Here is a 21889-nt window from a genome sequence, read left to right as displayed (position 1 = left end):
TGACATAGTGCTTTAAATAAATTATAATTTCATTATATATTTTGTTTATCACACCAAACCTTGGGTACCCAGCTTCTGTTTTCTAGGTTGGGTTTCATTCCCCTTTTTTTTCTTCTTTTATTGAAACCCATGTAAAACATACACATACATATATACAGATATATATACATATGCAGACAATATAGCGCTTTAAATAAATTATATTTTCATTATCTATATATTTTGTTTATCACACCCAACCTGAGGAAGAAGATAGACAGGCGAACAGGCTGCAGTTTTGGCTCATGTTTGATTGCAGCTGTTGAACATGGTATGTTAATCTGTTCAACGTGTTCACCGCAAAGTTCACAGCATCTGCACTTTTTATTGAGCTCCAAGAATCTAGGACAGTCAGATAGGTCAGGTTGTATCCCTGAATAGCCCAATCTCATCAGATCTTGGAAGCTAAGTAGGGTTGGCCCTGGTTAGTATTTGGATGGGAGACCACCAAGTAAGTCCAAGGTCACAGTGCAGAGACAGGCAATGGCAAATCACCTCTGAATGTCTCTTGCCTGGAAAACCTCATGGAGGGTCGCCATAAGTCAGCTGCATCTTGACAACACTTTACACACAAACAGGACTTCCGGTGGTGTCGCTGGGGTGAGTGCTACGTTTGCCCAGGAGCTCCTGGGTGAAATCCAAGTTTGCGTTAACCTTGGGGTGTTTTATACACCCCAACCCGACCCTTGCAAGTGGGTTGGATAGCAGGAATTCCCTGCAGCCCTTTATTGCAGTTTGACCTCCTAAATACTCCGAGGGAACTTTTATAAGTCCCCCGGAGTTTTGGATGCCGGTCCTGCCTGGGCACTGAGGGAAAGAAATCACCAAAACGCAACTTCGGCATAAGACTCTACCCTCCACCACCTTATAACCAACATAAGGACTACTTTAAGACAAGAACCTCACCTCTGGATGCCCAAGTGAGTACACAAGAATCCCTCGTTTCTTACTGGTGTACCGAATAACCGGGGGGGTAGATGAAGATATTCCCAGTACCCTTACTCCTCCCTTAACTGAATCGGATAAGTTTGACTTACAAAATCCACCAGGATTGGAGACAGGAGCCTTATCAAGTTGATCAGCTTAAATCAAAACAAAGAGTTGGAAGGACGCTTATGAGATGGACTAAAATCCTCACCAATGAGAAGCAACCTTGGGGGAAGGGGAGGGAGAATTACTCTCTGAGTTTCCGGTGAAAAAGGACTTCCTGCCACGTTTGCATAACAAGGGATTTCTTGGACCGGAAGACCCTCTATACCACCCTCTCTATCATCTGATCTACAACAGCAGGAAGTAAGTCGTAGGACCAGATACACGTCGCACTCGAGCAACATAGAAATAATTCCTGAAGGAAACAACCATCGAGAAGAGGCGGTAGAAGGTCCACGGCGAAATCAACTTCCGGAATACTTCCTGGTTTGATCCGACCTAGAGCGTCCGGTAAAACTCGCTGGTACTCCAAATCTTTAACAAGCTGTTTTAAAGTGAAACTTGGACCTTTTTAATTCGGAAAAATAGTTAAGCTGATCATTGAACCATTCTTTATTAACTATAAGTCAGAGGGCCCTGCCCTACAACATGTATTTTACCAGCCTTATTTCAATGTAAATGTCTGGACCTCGCCCCCGTTCTGGTTCATTACATAGCCCTGCCTACACAAAACTGAAAGAAACCACACAAACCTTAACTATGGAAAAGAAATTACAAGACATGTTAGCCAAACAAACAGAAGCAACAACTAAGCAGTTTGAACAGATGTCAACACAGATGGCACAGCAGACTTCTATGATGACAAATCTTGGCCAAGCATCCCAAGCTATTAACCAGAAACTAGATGTGGTTACAGAAGACCTCAAAGACGTAAAGACTCAAATGAATACTATGAAGACAGATATGCAAACAATGGACTTATCAATCAAGAAAGTGATGGAAGAACATAACGATACAAAGAAAAAAATAGTAAGCCAAGAAAAACAGATTGAAACAATACAAACTAATCAGACAGCAGCCAAAGACCAGATAGCCATGATGGAGATGAGAGTGAGAGAAACCAACCTTCGTCTGCGCAATTTACCAGATATGATGGGAGATAACAAAGAAACTGTAGTCCCAAATCTGGCTTACCTATTTCAAATAGAAGAACAAGTGTTGAACCAAGCCATTTACAGAGTCTATAGAATACCATTACCTGCAGAATGAAAAGATCTAAACCAAGAGATCTCATGATTGTTTTTTATGATACAAGGATTAAGGATAGGATCATGAAGATTCATTATGACAACCCGGTTTCTGCAGGAGATTTTCCTCTAATACTCTTAAAGGACATACCAAGACATTTACTCTCACAGAGGAATAATTACAAAGAATTTGTGTCTGTTTTGAAAGCTAATGGTATTAAATATCGTTGGATTATGCCACAAGGCTTGGCCTTCACTTACAAAGAAATGAAAATGACCATCTTATCACCAACAGATGTGGGAATTTTTTTGAGGAAATATAAGACAGAACTTAAAGGATTAACCTTGGAACAAAAGGAAGAGGAAGAAGAAGAAGAAGAGGAATCACAGGGAGCAGAGGGAGGTGCTGAGTTATAGACTGAATATTTTGCTGCAATTATTATTACACCATGGCAAAAGTAATTTCTTGGAATGTGAATGGTTTGAATGAAAAAACTAAACGGGCTAGAATTTTTAAATATTTACAGAAATACAAATACTCCCTAATTTTGTCGAAGGCTTTCACGGTCAGAGTTCATTGGTTCTTGTAGGTTATCCGGGCTGTGTAACCGTGGTCTTGGAATTTTCTTTCCTGACGTTTCGCCAGCAACTGTGGCAGGCATCTTCAGAGTAGTAACACTGAAGGACAGTGTCTCTCAGTGTCAAGGGTGTAGGAAGAGTAATATATAGTCAGAAAGGGGTTGGGTTTGAGCTGAGTATTGTCCTGCAAAAGTAATGTGCTAATCATTGTCCTGTAAGTATCAAGATAATGTGCTAATGAGGGTATGGTATGTTAATATGGAACCATTGTATCCTGAAGTGATCTGTTAATGTGTGTAATCCAAAGCTAATCTGCATGGCTATTGTTGAATGTTGTCTTTGTTAGTCTGGAGGTTTTTTAGAACAGGATTTTTAGAATAGGATGGAGAAACTGTTGAAAAAACATAACCTACAAACAGTGTTTAAACCCACCAAGAAAATACAACAAATGCTACGATCAGCAAAAGACAAAAGAGACCCCCTCACCTCTGCAGGAGTATATCGTATACCTTGCAGCTGTGGAGAAGTTTACATCGGGACCACAAAACGCAGCATACAAACAAGGATAAAAGAACATGAAAGATACTGCAGACTTGGCCAACCTGAGAAATCAGCAGTGGCTGAACATGGACTGACACAAACAGGACACAGGGTCTTATTCCAAGAGACTGAAAGACTGGACAATTCTACCAACTATTTTGTCAGATTGCACAGAGAAGCCATTGAAATTCATAAACATCAGCACAACTTTAACAGAAAAGAGGAGAGTTTAAGAATGAATAAGGCTTGGCTTCCTGTTCTAAAAAACCTCCAGACTAACAAAGACAACATTCAACAATAGCCATGCAGATTAGCTTTGGATTACACACATTAACAGATCACTTCAGGATACAATGGTTCCATATTAACATACCATACCCTCATTAGCACATTATCTTGATACTTACAGGACAATGATTAGCACATTACTTTTGCAGGACAATACTCAGCTCAAACCCAACCCCTTTCTGACTATATATTACTCTTCCTACACCCTTGACACTGAGAGACACTGTCCTTCAGTGTTACTACTCTGAAGATGCCTGCCACAGTTGCTGGCGAAACGTCAGGAAAGAAAATTCCAAGACCACGGTTACACAGCCCGGATAACCTACAAGAACCAATGAACTCCCTAATTTGTTTGCAAGAGACTCATATAGCAACAAAGCATAAAAGATACCTGGATAGACAAGTGCTTGGACAAGCATTTGTCGCATCGGCTAAAACAAAAACAAAGGGAGTAGTGATATATGCTCATCCTAGCCTTAGTCCTGAATTACTATATAAAGACGATGAAGGGAGAATTGTAATTATCAAAACCAAAATTTTGGGGCAAAAGACGATTGTGGTAGGAATATATGCACCCAATGAAGGAAAAGCAAAATTCTATGGACAATTACATGAACTGATTTCCCAATATGCAAATGATCAGATTCTTCTGATGGGCGACTTCAATGGTGTTATCCTCTCAACGTTGGATAAAAAATCAAAAGCAAAAGACGAAAATGAAGGATGTTTGCCTAAAACCTTCTTCACCATGGCTTCGGAATTGGAAATACAAGACATCTGGAGAACAATGAATACAACAGCTAAAGAATATACTTATTACTCAGCAAGACATGACTCACACTCCAGGATAGATATGATATGGGCCAGTAAGTCTATCTTCACGCAATTACGTAAAATTCAAATTGTACCAAGAACTTTTTCTGATCACAATCCAGTTATGTTTGAATGGAACAATAAACAAGCATTTAGATGGCGATTAAATGATAAACTTTTAAAGGACAATAAGATTCAAAAAGAACTACAGGATTTAATTAAAGATTTTTTTGAAATAAATCTTAATGGGGAAACTTCGCTAAATACAGTTTGGGATGCATTCAAAGCTGTTCTAAGAGGATTCATGATACAGAAACACACAGCGTGGAAGAAAACCCAACTACAATTTACCAATTATATACTCTGGGATTTACAAAATCTAGAGCAAAAACTTGTTATGGCTCTAAATGAAGAAGAGAAAAATGACATACAAATGAAGATTTCTGTATCTAAACACCAACTAAATTTGATAATAATGGAGGAAATGAACAAAAATTTAAAATCTGCTAAACAAAAATACTTTGAACATGCTAACAAACCTGGAAAATTTTTAGCAACCCAACTGAAAGATTCATTTCAAAAGAAGATTATAACAAAAATCCAATCTGCTAAAGGACCAGTTTATACAACTACGGATATACAAAAAGAATTTGTTTCATTCTATACTAAGTTATATCAGAAAGAAAACATCTCAAAAAAGAAAATAGATAAGTTTTTAAATTCAATACAGATGAATGTCCTTTCAACAACCCAACAAGAATAGATAGATGCTCCAATTACAAAGGAGGAATTACAAGAAGCAATAATGAAACAAAAAACGGACAAGACACCAGGACCAGATGGAATTACTGCACTATTTTATAAAACATTCAGTGACAATTTATTGAATTTTTTTGTATTACTTTGTAATACAATTTTGGATAAGGGAGCATCCCCAGAGCCTTGGTCCCATGCATTTATATCGTTGATACCTAAGGAAGGAAGAGATCCAGAAAAAACATCAAACTATAGACCTATTTCGCTGTTAAATGTGGATTATAAGATCTATGCTTCGGTCTTATCGAATAGGATAAAGCACTTTATTAAGGACCTTATACATGAAGACCAAGCAGGTTTCGTTCCAGGAAGGCAAATTAAAGATAATATAAGAGTTTTATTAGACTCATTGGAATATTATGACCAGAATATTCAACAAACGGCGGCCTTTGTATTTCTGGACGCAGAGAAAGCTTTTGATATGGTCTCCTGGGATTTTATGAAAAAGATATTGGAAAAATTAAATTTTGGAGACCGCTTCTTGAGAGGTATATCGGCCATATACACATCCCAACAAGGAAAATTTTTGGTCAATGAATCGATGTCTGATAATTGTTCAATCAAGAAAGGAACTAGACAAGGATGTCCCCTGTCTCCACTATTATTTTTGTTGGTGTTGGAATCACTATGCTGTAAGCTAAGGAGTATGGAGGACATTCGCGGATTAAAAATTAAAAAACATGAATTAGAATTGAGAGCATTCGCGGATGATCTTCTGTTAATTTTGGAAAATCCAACACAATCAATGAAGATATTGCTGGAAACTTTGGATGACTTTGGAAATGTATCGGGGTTTAAAGTCAATCAAGAAAAAACAAAGACAATATTTAAGAATCTACCAGAAACAGAACAGCAGGAATTTATATCATATACAGGTTGGTAGAAGGCTAATAAGGTCAAATATTTGGGAATCTGGATCTCTGCAAAGAATAAAGAATTGATAACTAACAACTATCTTAAATTATGGGATAAAATAAAAACTGACATGATCATTTGGTCAAATAAAAAGCTGTCACTTTTGGGACGTATATCAACAGTCCAAATGAATATTTTACCAAGGATGCTTTTCTTATTCCAAAATTTGCCTATAATATCACACGTTAAATATTTTGATACTTGGAGGAAAGATGTATTAAATTTCATCTGGCAAGGGAAAAAGCCAAGGATTGCTTACAAACACTTGGTGGACTCTAAAGTTAGAGGAGGTTTAGCATTACCTAATTTTCAATTCTATGCTGAAGCGGCCGCTTTAGTATGGCTAAAGGACTGGATAAACTTATCTAACTCGCGTTTGTTAGATCTTGAAGGTTTTAACAATATAAGTGGATGGCATGGCTATTTGCGGTATGGTAAAATTAAGATACAAGCATCATTTCGTAACCATATAATCAGGTCCTCCTTATTTCATATCTGGATGAGATATAAACGTATTCTTGAACCAGTAACACCGATGTGGATATCACCTCAAGAAATGTTGACATTACGCCCACTTAGAATGGACAAATTTATCACCTACCAAGAGTTAATTAACTGGGAAGGGGAAAAAAGCTCACTAAAAGATTTTCAGTTACGTAAGACGATTTACAATGGCTTCAATATCATCAAATTAAATCAGTATTTACACAAGATATGAAGAATGGATTTTCTAAAGAAAAATCGCCTTTTCACAGGATGTTATTAGATAATAACACTCAACTGATCTCTAAAATGTACAATCTTCTTTTAACAATTTATTGTGAGCAAGAAACAATTAAACCAACAATGATTAATTGGGCTCAAACTGTGGGACATGATATTGCCTTAAACAAATGGGAAAGATTATGGACGAAAGACCTGAAAGGAATAAATGCGCAGTCAATTCGAGAAAATATATATAAAATGATGTATAGATGGCATTTAACACCTAAGAAGATTGCAAGGATTTATAAAGTGACATCCCCTAAATGTTGGAAATGTAATAAAGAAGTTGGTTCCTTTTATCATATGTGGTGGACTTGTGACAAAGCTAAGGATTTCTGGGACATGATTTATAATGAAAGAAGACTAATAGTACAAAAAAATATCCAAAACACCAGAAATGATGCTATTAAGTATGATACCTGATGACGTGTTAATACAAAGGACTTTTTTGATCTATGCGACAACAGCTGCAAGACTGCTCTATGCAGCAAAATGGAAAGGGGCAGACACTCCTGGGAAAAAAGACTGGATTATGAAAATGTTTGAACTGGTGGAAATGGCAAAACTTACAGCTACTTTAAACCAAAAGGACAATGTTCAATTTATGGGGGAATGGGAGGCTTGGATGAAATATTGTGAATATGAACTAGGATTGGGGAAAATGGAAGAGTACCTTTTAATCTGATCTAGATGATATTGCTAACATAAAGAAGTGTAATTAACTATATTAATAGAATATTGTGATTGAAATTTAACTGAGATATAAGAATAATTAAGATCAGATCAGATCACGATGGGATAGAATACTTTATTAAGAGGCGGACGGAGGTGATGGGGAAGTCAACAAATTTTCCTTTATTTTTTATTTTATTAAGTACTTAAATAGTTATAACAACATTACTTATGATTTAGTTTTTTATATTATTTTTATTGTTGTTTGTCAACATGGAAAATTTATATTATAAAAACCAATAAAAATTTTCAAAAAAAAAACTTTACACACAAACACACACACACACACACACACACACAAAGTTTTTGAAAACTAAATATTCCATGTTCACTTTTAGCCATCCTTCATGGTGGAGCAACAACTTGCAAAGGAGCCGCACATGGTGAGATACTGCGCAGTCTCTTCCATAGAATACGGCCACAGATCAGTTGTTACAGATCTTCAGTGGCTGCCAGACACTTTTGAGGTACGCTTCTGTTATTACTGAATAAAAGCCCTGTGGCATTTTTGAGACTAAACAGTTGTATTCCAGCCCACTGCTTCAGATGCAATTAATGGATCTTCACTACGCAGATATTTTACGTAGATGGTATGAAAAAAAAACATATAGCAGGGCCAAGGGGCCAAGAAATGCAATTATGTACAATTCATATTTATTATCATGAAAAATACAGAGACCATTTACTAGTTATGCTAAGCTCTACCTTGGAAAAAGTTAAGAGCCCCTTTTTTTTGCTACGATAGTTAATACATGTACGGTAAGCTCTTTTCAGTTGTAGCAGTTTAGAACGCATATGGGGAGAATGTGCTACATGCACTCCTCCAGATATGATGATGGCCATTTTGTCTGAAAGGGGCTGAAAATACACATGTTGCCCCTTTCATACAAAATGGCCATATTGGGAGGAGCATGTGTACAGCGATGTCTCCATATGTGTAGTAGAACATAATGACTGAAAAAAGCTATTGTACAAAAATTGTAAAATAATTGCAGTATTCAGAAACCATTCGGAGAACATTTCAGTCTATTAAAATACAAATAAAACAAACCAAATCAATAAAAATATACCAATAAAAACAGCCAACAAAAGCAATCCAAGGCATGACACCACATGAAATGGAGTGGTCTAAAATTATGTTGCTAAAACAGCCCTTCATCTAAAAATATGGAACCCCTTAGTTAAAAACCTGGTAAATAGCAATGTTTTGGCCTGCACCTAAAGGACAATAAAGTAGCCATCAGGCAAGCCTCAAGGGGGAGAGAATAACAAAAGTGAGGTGCTACCACCGATAAAACCGTGAGTGGTTATCACCGGCCTTACCTCTGCAGGCAGGGGCACAGAGAGCAGGGCTTCTGCAGAGGTAGGTAAGAACCGGCATTGGTAGGTAAGAACCAGCACTTTGAATTGTACTCAGAAACAGATGGACAACCAATGTAGATGATGTTTAGTCATTAAATAGTTATTAAAGCTGATATATTTCTGTTAGAATTAAAAGTAGCATGAATCTTGGACAGTGTTTTAATTTTATAAGGTGATTTTAATATAAGGCAATATTTTGAAAATACATAAATATGATAACTTTGAAATCCATGAATATTGGAGAGTCCTTGGTGGGACTAATTTGCCCTGAGTAAATGTTGTCCAACTGTGAAATTATGAAATTTATTATTTTACAGTTGATGGTCATTAAAATAAAGCTAAATCTTGAATCTTGCTAATAAAGTGTAAAAGCTGTAACGTCCAGCATAAACTTTACAGTGTTACATTCTGCTGTTTCTACTGCACATAAACTGAACAGTATTAATAATACATTTTGCAAATAAAATCAAAGAAACCTTTGCTTGAGAATCTCCCCCTTCCCCCTTTGTTGGCAGATATTGATCACTCATTGTAGATATTGATCACTCATTCTAGCATAAGCTGCTAAATGTCATTTCTCTTGCTTTTGATTCCCTTGTCTTAGGTTAACAGAATGGGTACTGTCTTTGACAACAGAGCTGGAATTTGTGTACAACTCATCACTTGCTCTCCTGACTGGTAGTGGTTTTTACAAGGTTTTATTGCACAAAAAGCCTGTTCTTGATTTCCCCCTCCCACACCTTTTTTCTTCTTTTTTCTTCCCAACTCTTCTTGTAGGTAACCACTACTTCTTCTTATAGAGAGAGCGGGGGGTTATCCTGATGTCCTAAGAGAGCAATTATTCTGTTCAAAAAAGTTACCTAAAAAGTTCAGCTGAATTTTGTTCCACCTTAAAGAATAACTATTGTAATATACCGGTAACCATACAAGAATATTCTTCATTGGGGTATTAACTGTTAACCATATCCAGGAACGAGGGCATAAGTCCTCTTCAGTCTGTGTGGAATTCAGAAGAAGGGGGCATTCTTCTAAAAGCATTCAGAACAGTCACCAAACAGGAGAAGCTTAATGGACTCACTCATTATCAGCTTGTTCACACTTTCAAGTATGCCATTTGAGGCCTGCTAGCCTACAACCCCCAAAACTTGATAGACCCATTTTGCTGCCAGCCGGTATCTGTCAAGGAACAGACTAAATGCAGCTGCTGTTACTATTTAATATTTGTGCCACCAATAGGGGGAAAAGTCAAGTAATATATGCTTAATAGTCTATGTTTAGAACTTGATGCATCATAAGTTGTTTGCGATAGTAAGGATTTCCCCCTTCATCTTGCAGTAAGACGACTGGAAGGTTTGTTTGTTTGTTTGTTTGTTTTTTAAAAACCCAATAAGTGGCACTGTTTAATTGCTGCATGACTCATAATGTTGTTAGGAGCATGTATTATCTGTGGGCACCAAATGAGGTGCATGCATCTTGGTTGCCCAGACACTCTGCCTGTGGCACCTAATATGTGTTGCTCTCTTCTCCTGTTCAGTCTGCTCATCAGAGATTCTGTCTGCTCAGATATAGTACAGCCAACCTCACTGGAAGATGCTGGGCCTGCTAGTTAAGTAGGCCTCTTCCAGTCCTACCCTTCTGTCATTGTTTGTTTCTGTGCAGTTCAGTATTATTTTGGGACCTCCGGGCTCAAAAACCTGGCACCCAACCTTCGGCTGAGAAGAAGAAAGATGACAAGATAATTACATGTCCATCTGATGTGCCAACTACTTTCAAGCACTTAGATCTCTCCTGGAGACCCCACATTAAGGTACAGTACTACTCAGAATTCTTGGAGAATAGCCAAGATGTATTGATGTAACTAGACCTTGACTTTTGGTTTTACTGATAATCTCTCAGCTGTGCCTTTTCTCTTCTCATGGCAATAGGATTCTTCTTTGAATTATTTCTGTTTTAAGAAAAAAATTCAAAAACTAAATTACATGGGTAGAATCATCAGACTCCAGGGAACCAAGAATACAGCCAAATGTTTTGTACACAGTCTCTTTCCACCTAACAGATTATTGTTGTATCTTCTGACTACACTGCTAGGGGGTCAAGAGATGGAGCATTAACACTTGCTTCTCTCTCATTCTTCCTGGTCAACTGTTGGTCAGGTTATGCCCACTACCTGCTCACCTAGGGTTGTGTAGGCACCATACGTCAAACTCTGGTTGTTGGAAGGAGAAGAGCCCCCCCTCCCCACACAAACAACATCCATTTATTCATTCAGTACGTCATATTTAGATATTAAAAACTTTAAATATATCATCTTCACACAACCGAGGTCTTGGATCTATCAGAAATTTCTGTGTACGGAAGGGTCATCCTGCAAATGGATAAGATTGGCCACTACCCATCCTGGTGCCAACTCTGTTGTGGCTCCCACCTGGTGTCATTGCCTGCCTGATGAAGAAGAAGATTGTATGCCAATTTTCTCTACCTTTTAAGGAAAATCAAACCAGCTTACAATTGCCTTCCCTTCCTTTCCCCACAACAGACAGCTTGTGAGGTAGGTGGGGGACTGAGAAAGTTCAGAGAGAACTGTGACTAGCCCAAGGTCACCCAGCTGGCTTCATGTGTAGGAGTGGGGAAACCAATCTGTTTCACCAGATTAAAGTCCGCCGCTCATGTGGAGGATCAGGGAATCAAACCCGGTTCTCCGGATTAGAGTCCACCGCTCTTAACCACTACACCACACTGGCCGGGAGGACTCCCAGATTTCTGTTGTTCCACACAATATGTGCAACAGATTTGTTCAGGAGGGCATTTTTATACAGGGAATAAAGGTCTATCAGAATTGGATTGTCCAGAAGGGCAATTTTGTAAAGTGGGGAGGATTCTGTCTCTAATGTCTAAATATTTTAGGAAGTTTTCTTTTATTCTTACATTGTTTGTTGCAAGTGTTATGCTGTTTGTATTGCATTGTTTTTTAATTTTATAATCAGGTTTTTTTGTGTGAATTGTTTGTTGTATGCACTAAACTGTTTTTATTGCATGGTCTTCTCATTCTGTAATCCACCTTGAAACTCAATGAGAAAGGTGGACTATAAAGGAAGTAAATAAATACATTAAAAAATAATGTCAACAGAAGCATTAAGCATGCCCTTAACTCCATCCAGTTGAAAGCAGTCATGTTTAAAAGTTCACATGTTTGGCTGGATCATATATTGTATTTGCAACAGGACTCAAACTGTTTTAAGGGGGAAAGACTGCTGGGTAACTAACACTTCATTTTCCACTATTGTGAAATGTGTAGCTTCTCTTTCTGTTCCAGAGGCATACTCAGAAATGATATAAACACATAAATCAAGGGTTTAAAAAACCCCTCTAATGTCGAATTTGCCCTACATTCTAACACAGTTAAGTCTGCCAAAGACAGATACTGGTGGAGAGTACAGCCCAGTGAAACTTAGCCTCAGAGAGGAGCACCACCATACAAAAATACCAGGTAATACTAAATTTCGCTCTCATATGGTTGGGGATATGTTTTGTAATTGTTAGTGTCATTAAAACTGTAGCCAAATTCAGGGTATAGCTGCTGCCTGTCTTTGGTTCACCTTCTTGGGTAGCATCATGTTCTGTTTTCTGCTTATGCCTGTAAAACATGCATTTGTGGACCCTAAATCAGTGAAGAAAGAGTTCAAACTCTTTAATGCCATACATGCTTCCTAAAAGCCTGTCCATATGCTACATGCTGAAACTGGTTTAACTATCATGAATTCCCCTGAAGAAATCTGAGAAGTATACTCTATGAAGGAGCTAGTGAATTTTGACTACATATCAAACTACATATCTCAGTTGTACTTGCAGTGATTCCAGGACAATTACATTTAAAGTTGATACAGGTCTGATTAATTGTGTTTGCCATGGAACTGCTCCTTGGAGCACTAAACTAGTATCTGAAAACTAATAATGAAAACATCTACATTTGATTGCTGTATTTAGTGGCTGATTTCACAAATAAACTGTAAAATACGTGAGTTGGGAATGTGCAAGCTTTCAGTTCTCAGAGAACTCTTCATCAGGCAAAAGGGAAAGCTGATCAGTCAATGATCAACACCCTTTCTTAACAAGAATCCCCATTTGCCAACCTTTGTCAGTACTCTAAGGTAAAGTATTTGATTAGGTAACTTTGTATAGCAATAATTTTATTCCCATTCTTTTAAAGACAGGACACAACCCCAACTCAGACAACAGGCATCTAAAGATAAACTACCCTATAGTGAGGTAACAACCCTATCAGTGAAACCACCTAAGCTACTAGAAAATATCACTACCAACTTTTTTGTTGGAACTGAAGTAAGTTGACATTTTAAATATTTCTTAGCAGCAAAAAGAACTGGAGAAAACAACATAGTGGGTTGTATATTGCTACTCTGCTGAACTAAGGGTGGTGCAGTCTGAGTGCAAGGTGATTTTTGCCAGTGTGAAAGTCTGTTTTGTTGGGGGTGAAGTGCTGGAAGAAAGCACTTTCCTTGGCCAGGTGGAGGATACAACCCTAAATATTCATGTGAGCCAATGATTATGAATAAATCATAATCTGGGATTTAGCTGGGATTAGCATAACAGGAAAACACCTTGTCATGAACCTGTTCACCTCAGAAGGGTTCATCACCCTCTTTTACAGAGGGCCTTTGGAGGTGAGACTTAAACTTCTTCCCGCAGCAGACAGTTCACTTCTACCAGAATAGCCTTGTGAGTTGTTTAACCCTCCAAAGCAATAATCAGAATTTGAAATATTGCTTTAAGATAGAAATGTATACTGTAGGTACAGGTCTCTGACCCTTCCCCTGTCCCTCTGTGTGGAAACTTCACCTAATCTTCTGGTCTTCAGAACAGTAATATTACCTGAGCTTCTAATCAAGCAAGGTTAGTTCAGAGATCTTAACCCCTCTGCCCCAACTATGAAGGCAGTTACTTAGGATTTTCTGCTTTATTCTGAATTTGCCATTCTGTTTAGGACAGGGGTCCCCAATGTTTTTGAGCCTGCATCCACCTTTGAAATTTTGATAGGGGGTGGTGAGCGTTACCACAAAATGAGCGTTACCACAAACCCAATACGTCACACTTTGCAAAAGAATTGCAGAAGGAGAATAAGAGAAATGAGGGAATGTCTAAGGGAGGAAGGAAGAAGAGAGGAAGAGAAGGGAAAGAGAAGAGAGGAAAAGAAGCTTGGGGCATGGGAAGCAAAGCCTGAAGAGGGAATGAAGCCACAGACTAAGGAAAGCCTGTGCTTATCAGTCCTGAACTTCCAGGGTCTGTGGCTACTATTGCAGCTGAAAATCCTTTCATTTGAATGACCGCAGCCAATGAGCACAGCAGTATTGCTTGATGCCAGTTTCCCCCACTCGTTTTGTTCGCACTACACTAAGTAGCAGTGGGAACCTGGGGGGCGGGAACCTCCTGGCTCCTGGGCTCCCTCTGCTGCTGAGTGAGGGAGTGGGAGCAAAATGGGGGGGTAGATTGCCATTAAGTTAACTGCCATGTCACTTCCAGGTATGAACCCAGAAGCCTCGTCATGGCATCAAGGTGATGCTCTAGGAATTTCCTAAATTAGGAAATTCTTAGACCATCACCCAATGTCAGTTCCAGGTACATACACGGAAGTTTGTTTATTTGTTACGGCCAATATTTGTCTATTTGTTACGGAAGTAACATTGCACTGTTGCCCAACATCAGTTTCCTGTGTCTCTGCCCCCAAAATCTCCTGGTGCTTGCCTGTTTACGTTGGCCCCACCCAAACCTTGGTGGGTGCCCAGCAAAATACTGCTGGGCATCACGGCACCTATGGGTGCTGCATTGGCAAACTCTGGTTTAGTATTTCTATTTTCCCAGGTTTTCTTAAAGTTGTGTAAATGGTTTGTCTAGTTTTGTCTCTTCTTGCGCTCTTGTCTCTTAACTCATGAACACAAGGTCTCAGTGCCAAGAGACCATGTGATACAGTAAAGTTTATAAATGCCTTTTAAAACATCCACCATTTCCTATGAAGTATGAATGTAATGCACAGACTTACTCCCATTGTCCAAAGACTCTTGTAAACTTGAAAGAAACCAAATTATTAGTATAACAATTGGGTTGGATCCAGCCAGTTTTTATTCTCAATCCCTCCATATTAAAGCCCCAATCCCACATGACTTTTGTCTGTTCAGGTCCCATGATCCTCAACATAGCTCCTCTGTTTTTCATCAGCAGAAAAGCTGGATGGAGTTGGTCTATTATACCCTATATTTCATCTTACCTTCTACTGCACCTACTTACTGCATTTTTGTGGCATTACAGGATGGCGAAGTCCTTTATACAGATTGGAAGATGGAAAGAGATGGTGACTCAGGAAGACTGCTTAGTATGTTAAACTTCCTCAGCTTGATGAAAGATTGCCCAGAATATAAGAGGTGCCCTGCTGGATCACACCAGTGGTCCATCTAATCCAATATCCTATTTCATGTAGTGGCCGACCAGCTGCCCTGAAGGACCAATCAACAGCATAGAGGCCAAGACCTTCCCTCTGATGCTGCCTCTTCAGGGGATGTGGAAATTCCCTTCAGTTATCATGGCTAACAGCAATTCATGGTGCCATCTTTCATGAATCTGTCTAACGACCTTTTAAAGCAATTCATGTGCTTTAAAGCAATTCATGTGCAACTCCATGTCCATTTCAGATACCCCCAAATTCTAATTCTATGGAAGAGGGAAAAGAAATTCTGTTTATCCACATTTTCTAGTGACATACATAGTTTGATAAATCTCTGCTTCCTCTTGTTTAATGATAAGGAGACCTGCCCTGTTCTCCCATGTAGACATGTGAAGGCCCAGAAAAAGAACAAAAAAGTCAGTGGGGAAAACCATTTCCCTCCATTTTTGCTGAGGACTTTCCCCCAGTTTTTTTGATAGAAATATTGAAAGATTTTGGGGACCACTGGAAAAATAAAATCCTGCGAAATTTGCTTCAAAATTTCTGGAGATTTAACATATCTAATCCCTTGACTGGTGAATTCACTTAGAATTTTTTGATAATGGGCTTCGTCAAAAGCTTTGCTTCAAATATATAATGTCTACCCTGATTATGCCTTTCACATAAGCCATGCTAATTATTCTTCAGCAGCCTTCATTCCTCTGTGTGCTTAATAATTCTGTCTTTAATAACAATTTCCCTGGAACAGACATTTGGCTGACTGGTCTATATATTCTCTGGTACCTTCTGGACCCCTTATTGAAATGTGGTGTAATATCTACTGCTTTCTGATCTTCGGGCAGCAAGGCTGATTTTAGTGACAAGTTATATATATTGGCTATATGATAGATGGTTTCAAATTTGAGCTCTGTAAGAATCTCTAGGATATGTGCCTTCCAGACTTGAAGATACTAGTTATTAATTTGCCCATTAATTTTAGAACTACATCACTCATCATCTGTTGTGGGACTTGAGTACTGAGTCTTTTTTGTCAGCAAAGGCTAAGATGTAACCACAGCGACATAAATGTTTAAAGTCTGTACAATATGTTTTTGTTAAAAATTAAGCAACTAAACTAGATTCAGCAGGGCAGCAAGCACTGCGTTAGAGGAGAATCTATGAGAGAATTCTGAAAATCCCACTGTTAGCAGTTAAACGATTTTCAAATCTAAATGGGTCCCACTGAAAGGGTCATAAATAGCAAGCTAAATTTGTATGCATAAAAGCCACACAATAGAATAATCATACTCACCTGTATGCATAGCACTACTTCTGTTGTTCTTTAGGTCGTCTTTAGTTGTAATAGTCAGAAATGTTCAGAGTCTTTGAGATGCTTGAGATAAGTATTATGATGAATTAGAAGTGTATTATGCTACCTACTTATTCCTTGACAGATGTGTGGGGGGGTGCTAGGGTTCTCTTCATCCTGCCCTCTCTGAAAAGCCTGGAAAGGGAACTCACCATTCATGCCAAAGAAGAAGCAAGACCATGAAAAAGTATGAAGATGCATGTTCAAAACTACTGTCCCTGTTTTTTTATTTAAAAGGCCAGAAGCCATCCGCCATCTATAACATCCATGATGGACTCGTCCATACAATACAGAGGTCTCCATTTTTCAAAGACATAATTCTCACTGTTGGAGGCTGGAATTTTGCAATATGGAAAGAAGGAGTTGTGGTAGGTCACAAACAAGGAAGTCACAAATTCAAACATAGCATGCAGTGGTTCAAACGGATATGTAGGACAGTGTTGCATGCTTCCCTGAGTGAAGAGAAAATCCAGGGGTAGTCCTACCAAAGTTGGTTTCCATTGGATGAGCATGCATGCATTGAAGATTTATGGCATTTTTAAAATGTTTACCTTATTTATAAACAAACGAGTAGTTCACAGCTGCAGGCAACGAGGCATTTCTGTAAGGTAGCAGATCCACCACCCCATGTCACATTCCTAGAGAGACCCTTCATCATTAGCCAACTCACAGCTCGCTCGCTCTCTCTCCCTCTCTGCTCTTTGCCTCCATCCCAACTGTTGTTTATTCACACACATATCCTGGGCCTTCCCTCAGCTGGGAAGTAAGGGCTTGTCACCTATCAAGAGACTGTGTGTGTGTTAAGTGCCGTCAAATCGCTTCCGACTCATGGCGACCTTATGAATCAATGTCCTCCAAAACGTCCTAACTTTGACAGCCCTGCTCAGGTCTTGCAAATTGAGGGCTGTGGCTTCCTTTATTGAGTCAATCCATCTCTTGTTGGGTCTTCCTCTTTTCCTGCTGCCCTCAACTTTTCCTAGCATGATTGTCTTTTCCAGTGCCTCTTGTCTTCTCATAATGTGACCAAAATATGATAGCCTCAGTTTAGTCATTTTAGCTTCTAGGGTCAGTTCAGGCTTGATTTGATCTATGACCCACTGATTTGTTGTTGTTTTTTGACAGTCCACGGTATCCGTAACACTCTCCTCCAACACCACATTTCAAAGGAATCTACTTTCTTCCTATCAGCTTTCTTCATTGTCCAGCTTTCACACCCATACATAGTAATAAGGAATACGATGGCATTAATTAACTTACTCTTGGTGGCCAGTGACACATCCTTACACTTCAGAATCTTTTCTAGCTTCTTCATGGCTGCCCTTCCCAGTCTCAATCTCCTTCTGATTTCTTGGCAACCTCCCACCAATTAGCTCCCATTGAGGATACATCTGGAGCCATCCACAAAACCTGTTGTCACTGATCATGACTTCCGTCTCTTTAAAGTTTAAACCAATACAAGCACAGCTATTGTGTGCTCTCGTAACACCAAGCATGCCATAATTGAGGGAAATGAGAATGTAGCCAGGGATAGTCCGCTGGTATTTAAGTGAAATTGGTGTTAAAATAAGAATCATTTCCCTGCCAAATCTATATCTGAAGAAGTCTGTTGTAGTAGGGAGGAAATGGCTTCCTCTAATGCTAGGTTTGTGGAAAAAATGTGGCTTCTTTTGAAGCTAATTCTGTTTTAAACAGTTTGCTGTCATTGGAGTAAGAATAGGATCGCCAGCCTCCAGACCATGCCTCTGAAGTTCTTCCAGGTTTACAACTGATCTCCAGATTACAGAGATCAGTTCCTCTGGAGGCAACGACAGACTCTGTATCATTGCTTTTATGCTGAGCTCCCTCCCAGCACTCCACCCTCCCTAGGTGTGTGTGTGTGTGTGTCAAGTCCCGTCAAGTCACAGCTGACTTATGGCAACCCCAGCAAGGGGCTTTCAAAGTAAGAAGCAAACAGAGGTGGTTTGCCAGTGCCTTCCTCTGCAGAGTCTTCCTTGGTGGTCTACTATCCAAGAACTGACCCTTCTTAGCTTACAAGATCTGACGAAATCGGGCTATACTATACCATTCCACAATTGTCGTCCTTAGATACTACCCCCAAATCTCCAGTAGGACTTTTCACAGTGGGGAAAAAGTGACCCACAGAATGCTGGGGGAAAAACTGCTCCATCCCCTCATGATGTTGTGCCTGCACATTACTCATGTAGAAAAGGCATCAGGCCATGTGTGGCAGAGATGCCGCGATGATCCCAGGGAACCCAGCCCACACCTCCTCCCATACACAATGCAGAGGCCTTCTCCCAGGACGAGAGCATCCCATGGCCCATTGGCTAGAAGAACAGAAACTGATGCCTGCAGCCGGACCCTCCAGGACAGGGTTTCAAATCCCAAGGCAGCCCCAAATAGTCAGCAGCAGCCTTTCTTTCACATTTTTATCCCACCCTCCAGGGAGCGTATACATAGGTCTTCCCTCTTCCACTGAATCCTTTTGATATGGCCTCACACAGGATGACAAAGGGAAGGAAGGAGTGGTATTGTGATCACAAATCAACCCACTCCATAATCTGGTAGATGGGAGGTCAGATAGAACGCTTAGGCGCGCTGCAGTGGCAGCAGCTTGGCCGCCAGGAAGCCACGGAAGCTGTACTTATACTGCGCGCCGGCCAGGGCAGCCAGCAGCAGTGGCAGCATCAGCCCCCAGCTTCGCCGCTCCATGCCCACCCCACCGCCGCCTACTGCTGCTCCAGAGCCGCTCGGAGGCCCATTGGGAGGCTCCGGGAAGCAGGGGGGGAAAGAAGGCGGGAGGCAGGTCCGGGCGGATCCCGCAGGGTCTTAGTGTGGCCGGTGGGCGAGGGGAGGGACCAAATGGCCAAAACACACGGTTTTGCCTTGGATTTGCAACTCTCTAGATGTGCTGGGGCGATGGCGCGCGTACCCACAGAGAGGGCTCTGTGTGCCGCCTCTTGCTAGGTTCACCACCACTGATCTAGCCCAATGTTGTACAGCTGGGAATGTGATCTGTGTTTCCTTGGTGCAGCACAGTTGTCCCCTGGCTCACTTTGAAATACACCACGATCTTTTCTCTGTGCCGGTACCATCTCTTTCCTTGCAGGTTCTAGGGGGCTAACTCTGGAACAGAATTTGCTGGACAAATTTAAGTTTAACAAGATTCTGTAACAAAAAACCCCTCCAACATACAGAACAATACAACAAAGATGCATATAGATCTACATAGGTGTAACAGCAACCCAGATCTTGCAATATGAATTCAAGGAATGTCTGGCTGCCCTCAGCCAAGTGGAACTCTCAGATGACACCAGAGCCCTGAGGGATCTTACTCAGTTCCGCATGGCCTGGAAGACTGAGATGTTCCACCAGGCCTATGGCTGAGGGCAGCAACGGTTTCTATCAGAGCTGGCCTCCCTATCTCCCCCTGCCCCTTTTAAACTTTTTTTACCATTTCAGTGGGGAAGCCTGGCTGTTCTTTCCGAGTTGGCCAAGACCCTGTGTGCCAGATTTGAACACTATCTGTCCTTGATCTTAAATTAATTTTAACTGAGAATTGCTGATTTTCACTAATATGGTATGGATTTGAATGTTTTATTGTATTTTTTATTATTTATTGTTGTTGTTACTTGCCCTGAGCCCAGCCTTAGGTGGGATAGAGGGCGGGTATAAATCCAATAAACAAACAAACAAACAAGTAAAAGGAGGAAATTGGTTTTTGCTTGAAACAACTTGATGAGCCAAGTCCAATTCTTCAAGTGCTAGATTCTTCTAATGCCCTGCTTTTGCATAAAAAGGGCATCTGGGCAACTGTAAATATGGTGATACAGAGTAATGAATGAACAGTGTTTTTGTAATGCTTGTTTTTGCCACTTTTTTTAAAATTCAGAGTGGGCCACTCCTTCAGTCAAGCTGTGCAGCTAAGAGATACACAGTTGGGCACTGGTCTTTATCAAGAGCCGGTGTTTTCTTCATTGGCCGAGAAGATGGAAATATTGACATTTGGGACCTACTGGAGAAAACGCACGAACCATCTCAGACCCAAAATGTCTGTATTGCGCTGATAACTTGCATCAAACCCTGGATCTACTCTTGTATGTCAGTGTACTATATATAATTTTTTCAAAAAAAAAATTGTTTCCTTTAACTACTATAGAAAGGGGCTGTCTTTAGGACTCGGCACCATACACAGAGTCACAGCCAAGTGGCATGACAATCTGTTTAAGATGCAGGCAGTTAACCTGTGGAGCAGATGGTTATAAAACTGTATACGGCTGAGGAAGGAAAAGAGCGAGCACAAAGGGGCAACATTACAAAGGCAACAGCCCAGCGTGGTACAAAAACTCAGATCTCCTGGTCTGCATGTAGCTCTTTCTCCTCAACAGCAAGGAGGACTGCGAAACAATAACATTTTATCATAAGGAGAAGGTGGGTTCCACTGCACTGCAAAACCTTAGCTCTGACGACACATCGCACACAAATGCATACTAGTAAGCCCTGAGACTGTCTTTTTAAAATTAAAAGGTGCTTTGGAAGCAGCTCAAGGGAAGTTTGTCAGGGGGAAATGCACATTTTTGGAACCCCCTGGAAGATAAAGGCACTTATAGGTGATTTGGAGCAAAAAAAAAAAAAAAAAAATAAGCAGGCAATAAGAATTACACACACCTCTCCTCCCCTTCAGCTTCCCTCCTCTAAATTCGCTCCTTTCAAAGTGGCTTTTCATTTTTTTAAAAGCAGCCTTGTAGTTCACTTACCTTTTCATACCTTCATGTGACAAACAGCAGCAGAGGAGTCAGTGGATAGCAATCATTTTGACTGACCCAGGGGAAAATGCTATTTATCCACTCAGACTGGAAGCTCCCTGCTTCATGGTTGAATTTTATTCAGAAGATGTAATGATCAATCTCCCCTATAACATGCTCTTTGATCCTAGGAATTAAGTCCTGAAATCTTCAGACATTTGATGCCCATGATTCTGGTGTAACTTGGTATTCTTATATCCATACACAATTAAAGGTTTACTCCTACTTTGGTTTGCTAGTGCTTTACACGTACACACAA

At 40.0% G+C, this 21889-nt stretch overlaps 1 protein-coding gene across 1 annotated transcript in view; it reads left to right on the top strand.

Annotated features, from left to right (window-relative positions):
- DNAI3 (dynein axonemal intermediate chain 3) overlaps positions 1-21889 on the top strand; it is a 42887-nt gene that overhangs the window by 19253 nt on the left and 1745 nt on the right. Inside the window, exons 12-19 of the mRNA XM_056844748.1 lie at positions 8003-8131; positions 9631-9704; positions 10686-10833; positions 12426-12513; positions 13234-13364; positions 15345-15408; positions 17063-17193; positions 20718-20922. Of these exons, the coding sequence (XP_056700726.1) occupies positions 8003-8131; positions 9631-9704; positions 10686-10833; positions 12426-12513; positions 13234-13364; positions 15345-15408; positions 17063-17193; positions 20718-20922 (970 nt within the window). The remainder of the gene's footprint in view (positions 1-8002; positions 8132-9630; positions 9705-10685; positions 10834-12425; positions 12514-13233; positions 13365-15344; positions 15409-17062; positions 17194-20717; positions 20923-21889) is intronic.

The sequence above is a fragment of the Euleptes europaea genome, chromosome 2, assembly GCF_029931775.1.
Source record: "Euleptes europaea isolate rEulEur1 chromosome 2, rEulEur1.hap1, whole genome shotgun sequence".
Lineage (NCBI taxonomy): Eukaryota > Metazoa > Chordata > Lepidosauria > Squamata > Sphaerodactylidae > Euleptes > Euleptes europaea.
The sequence above is the reverse complement of the archived record's forward strand: the minus strand, read 5'-3'. Positions and strand labels throughout refer to the sequence as shown.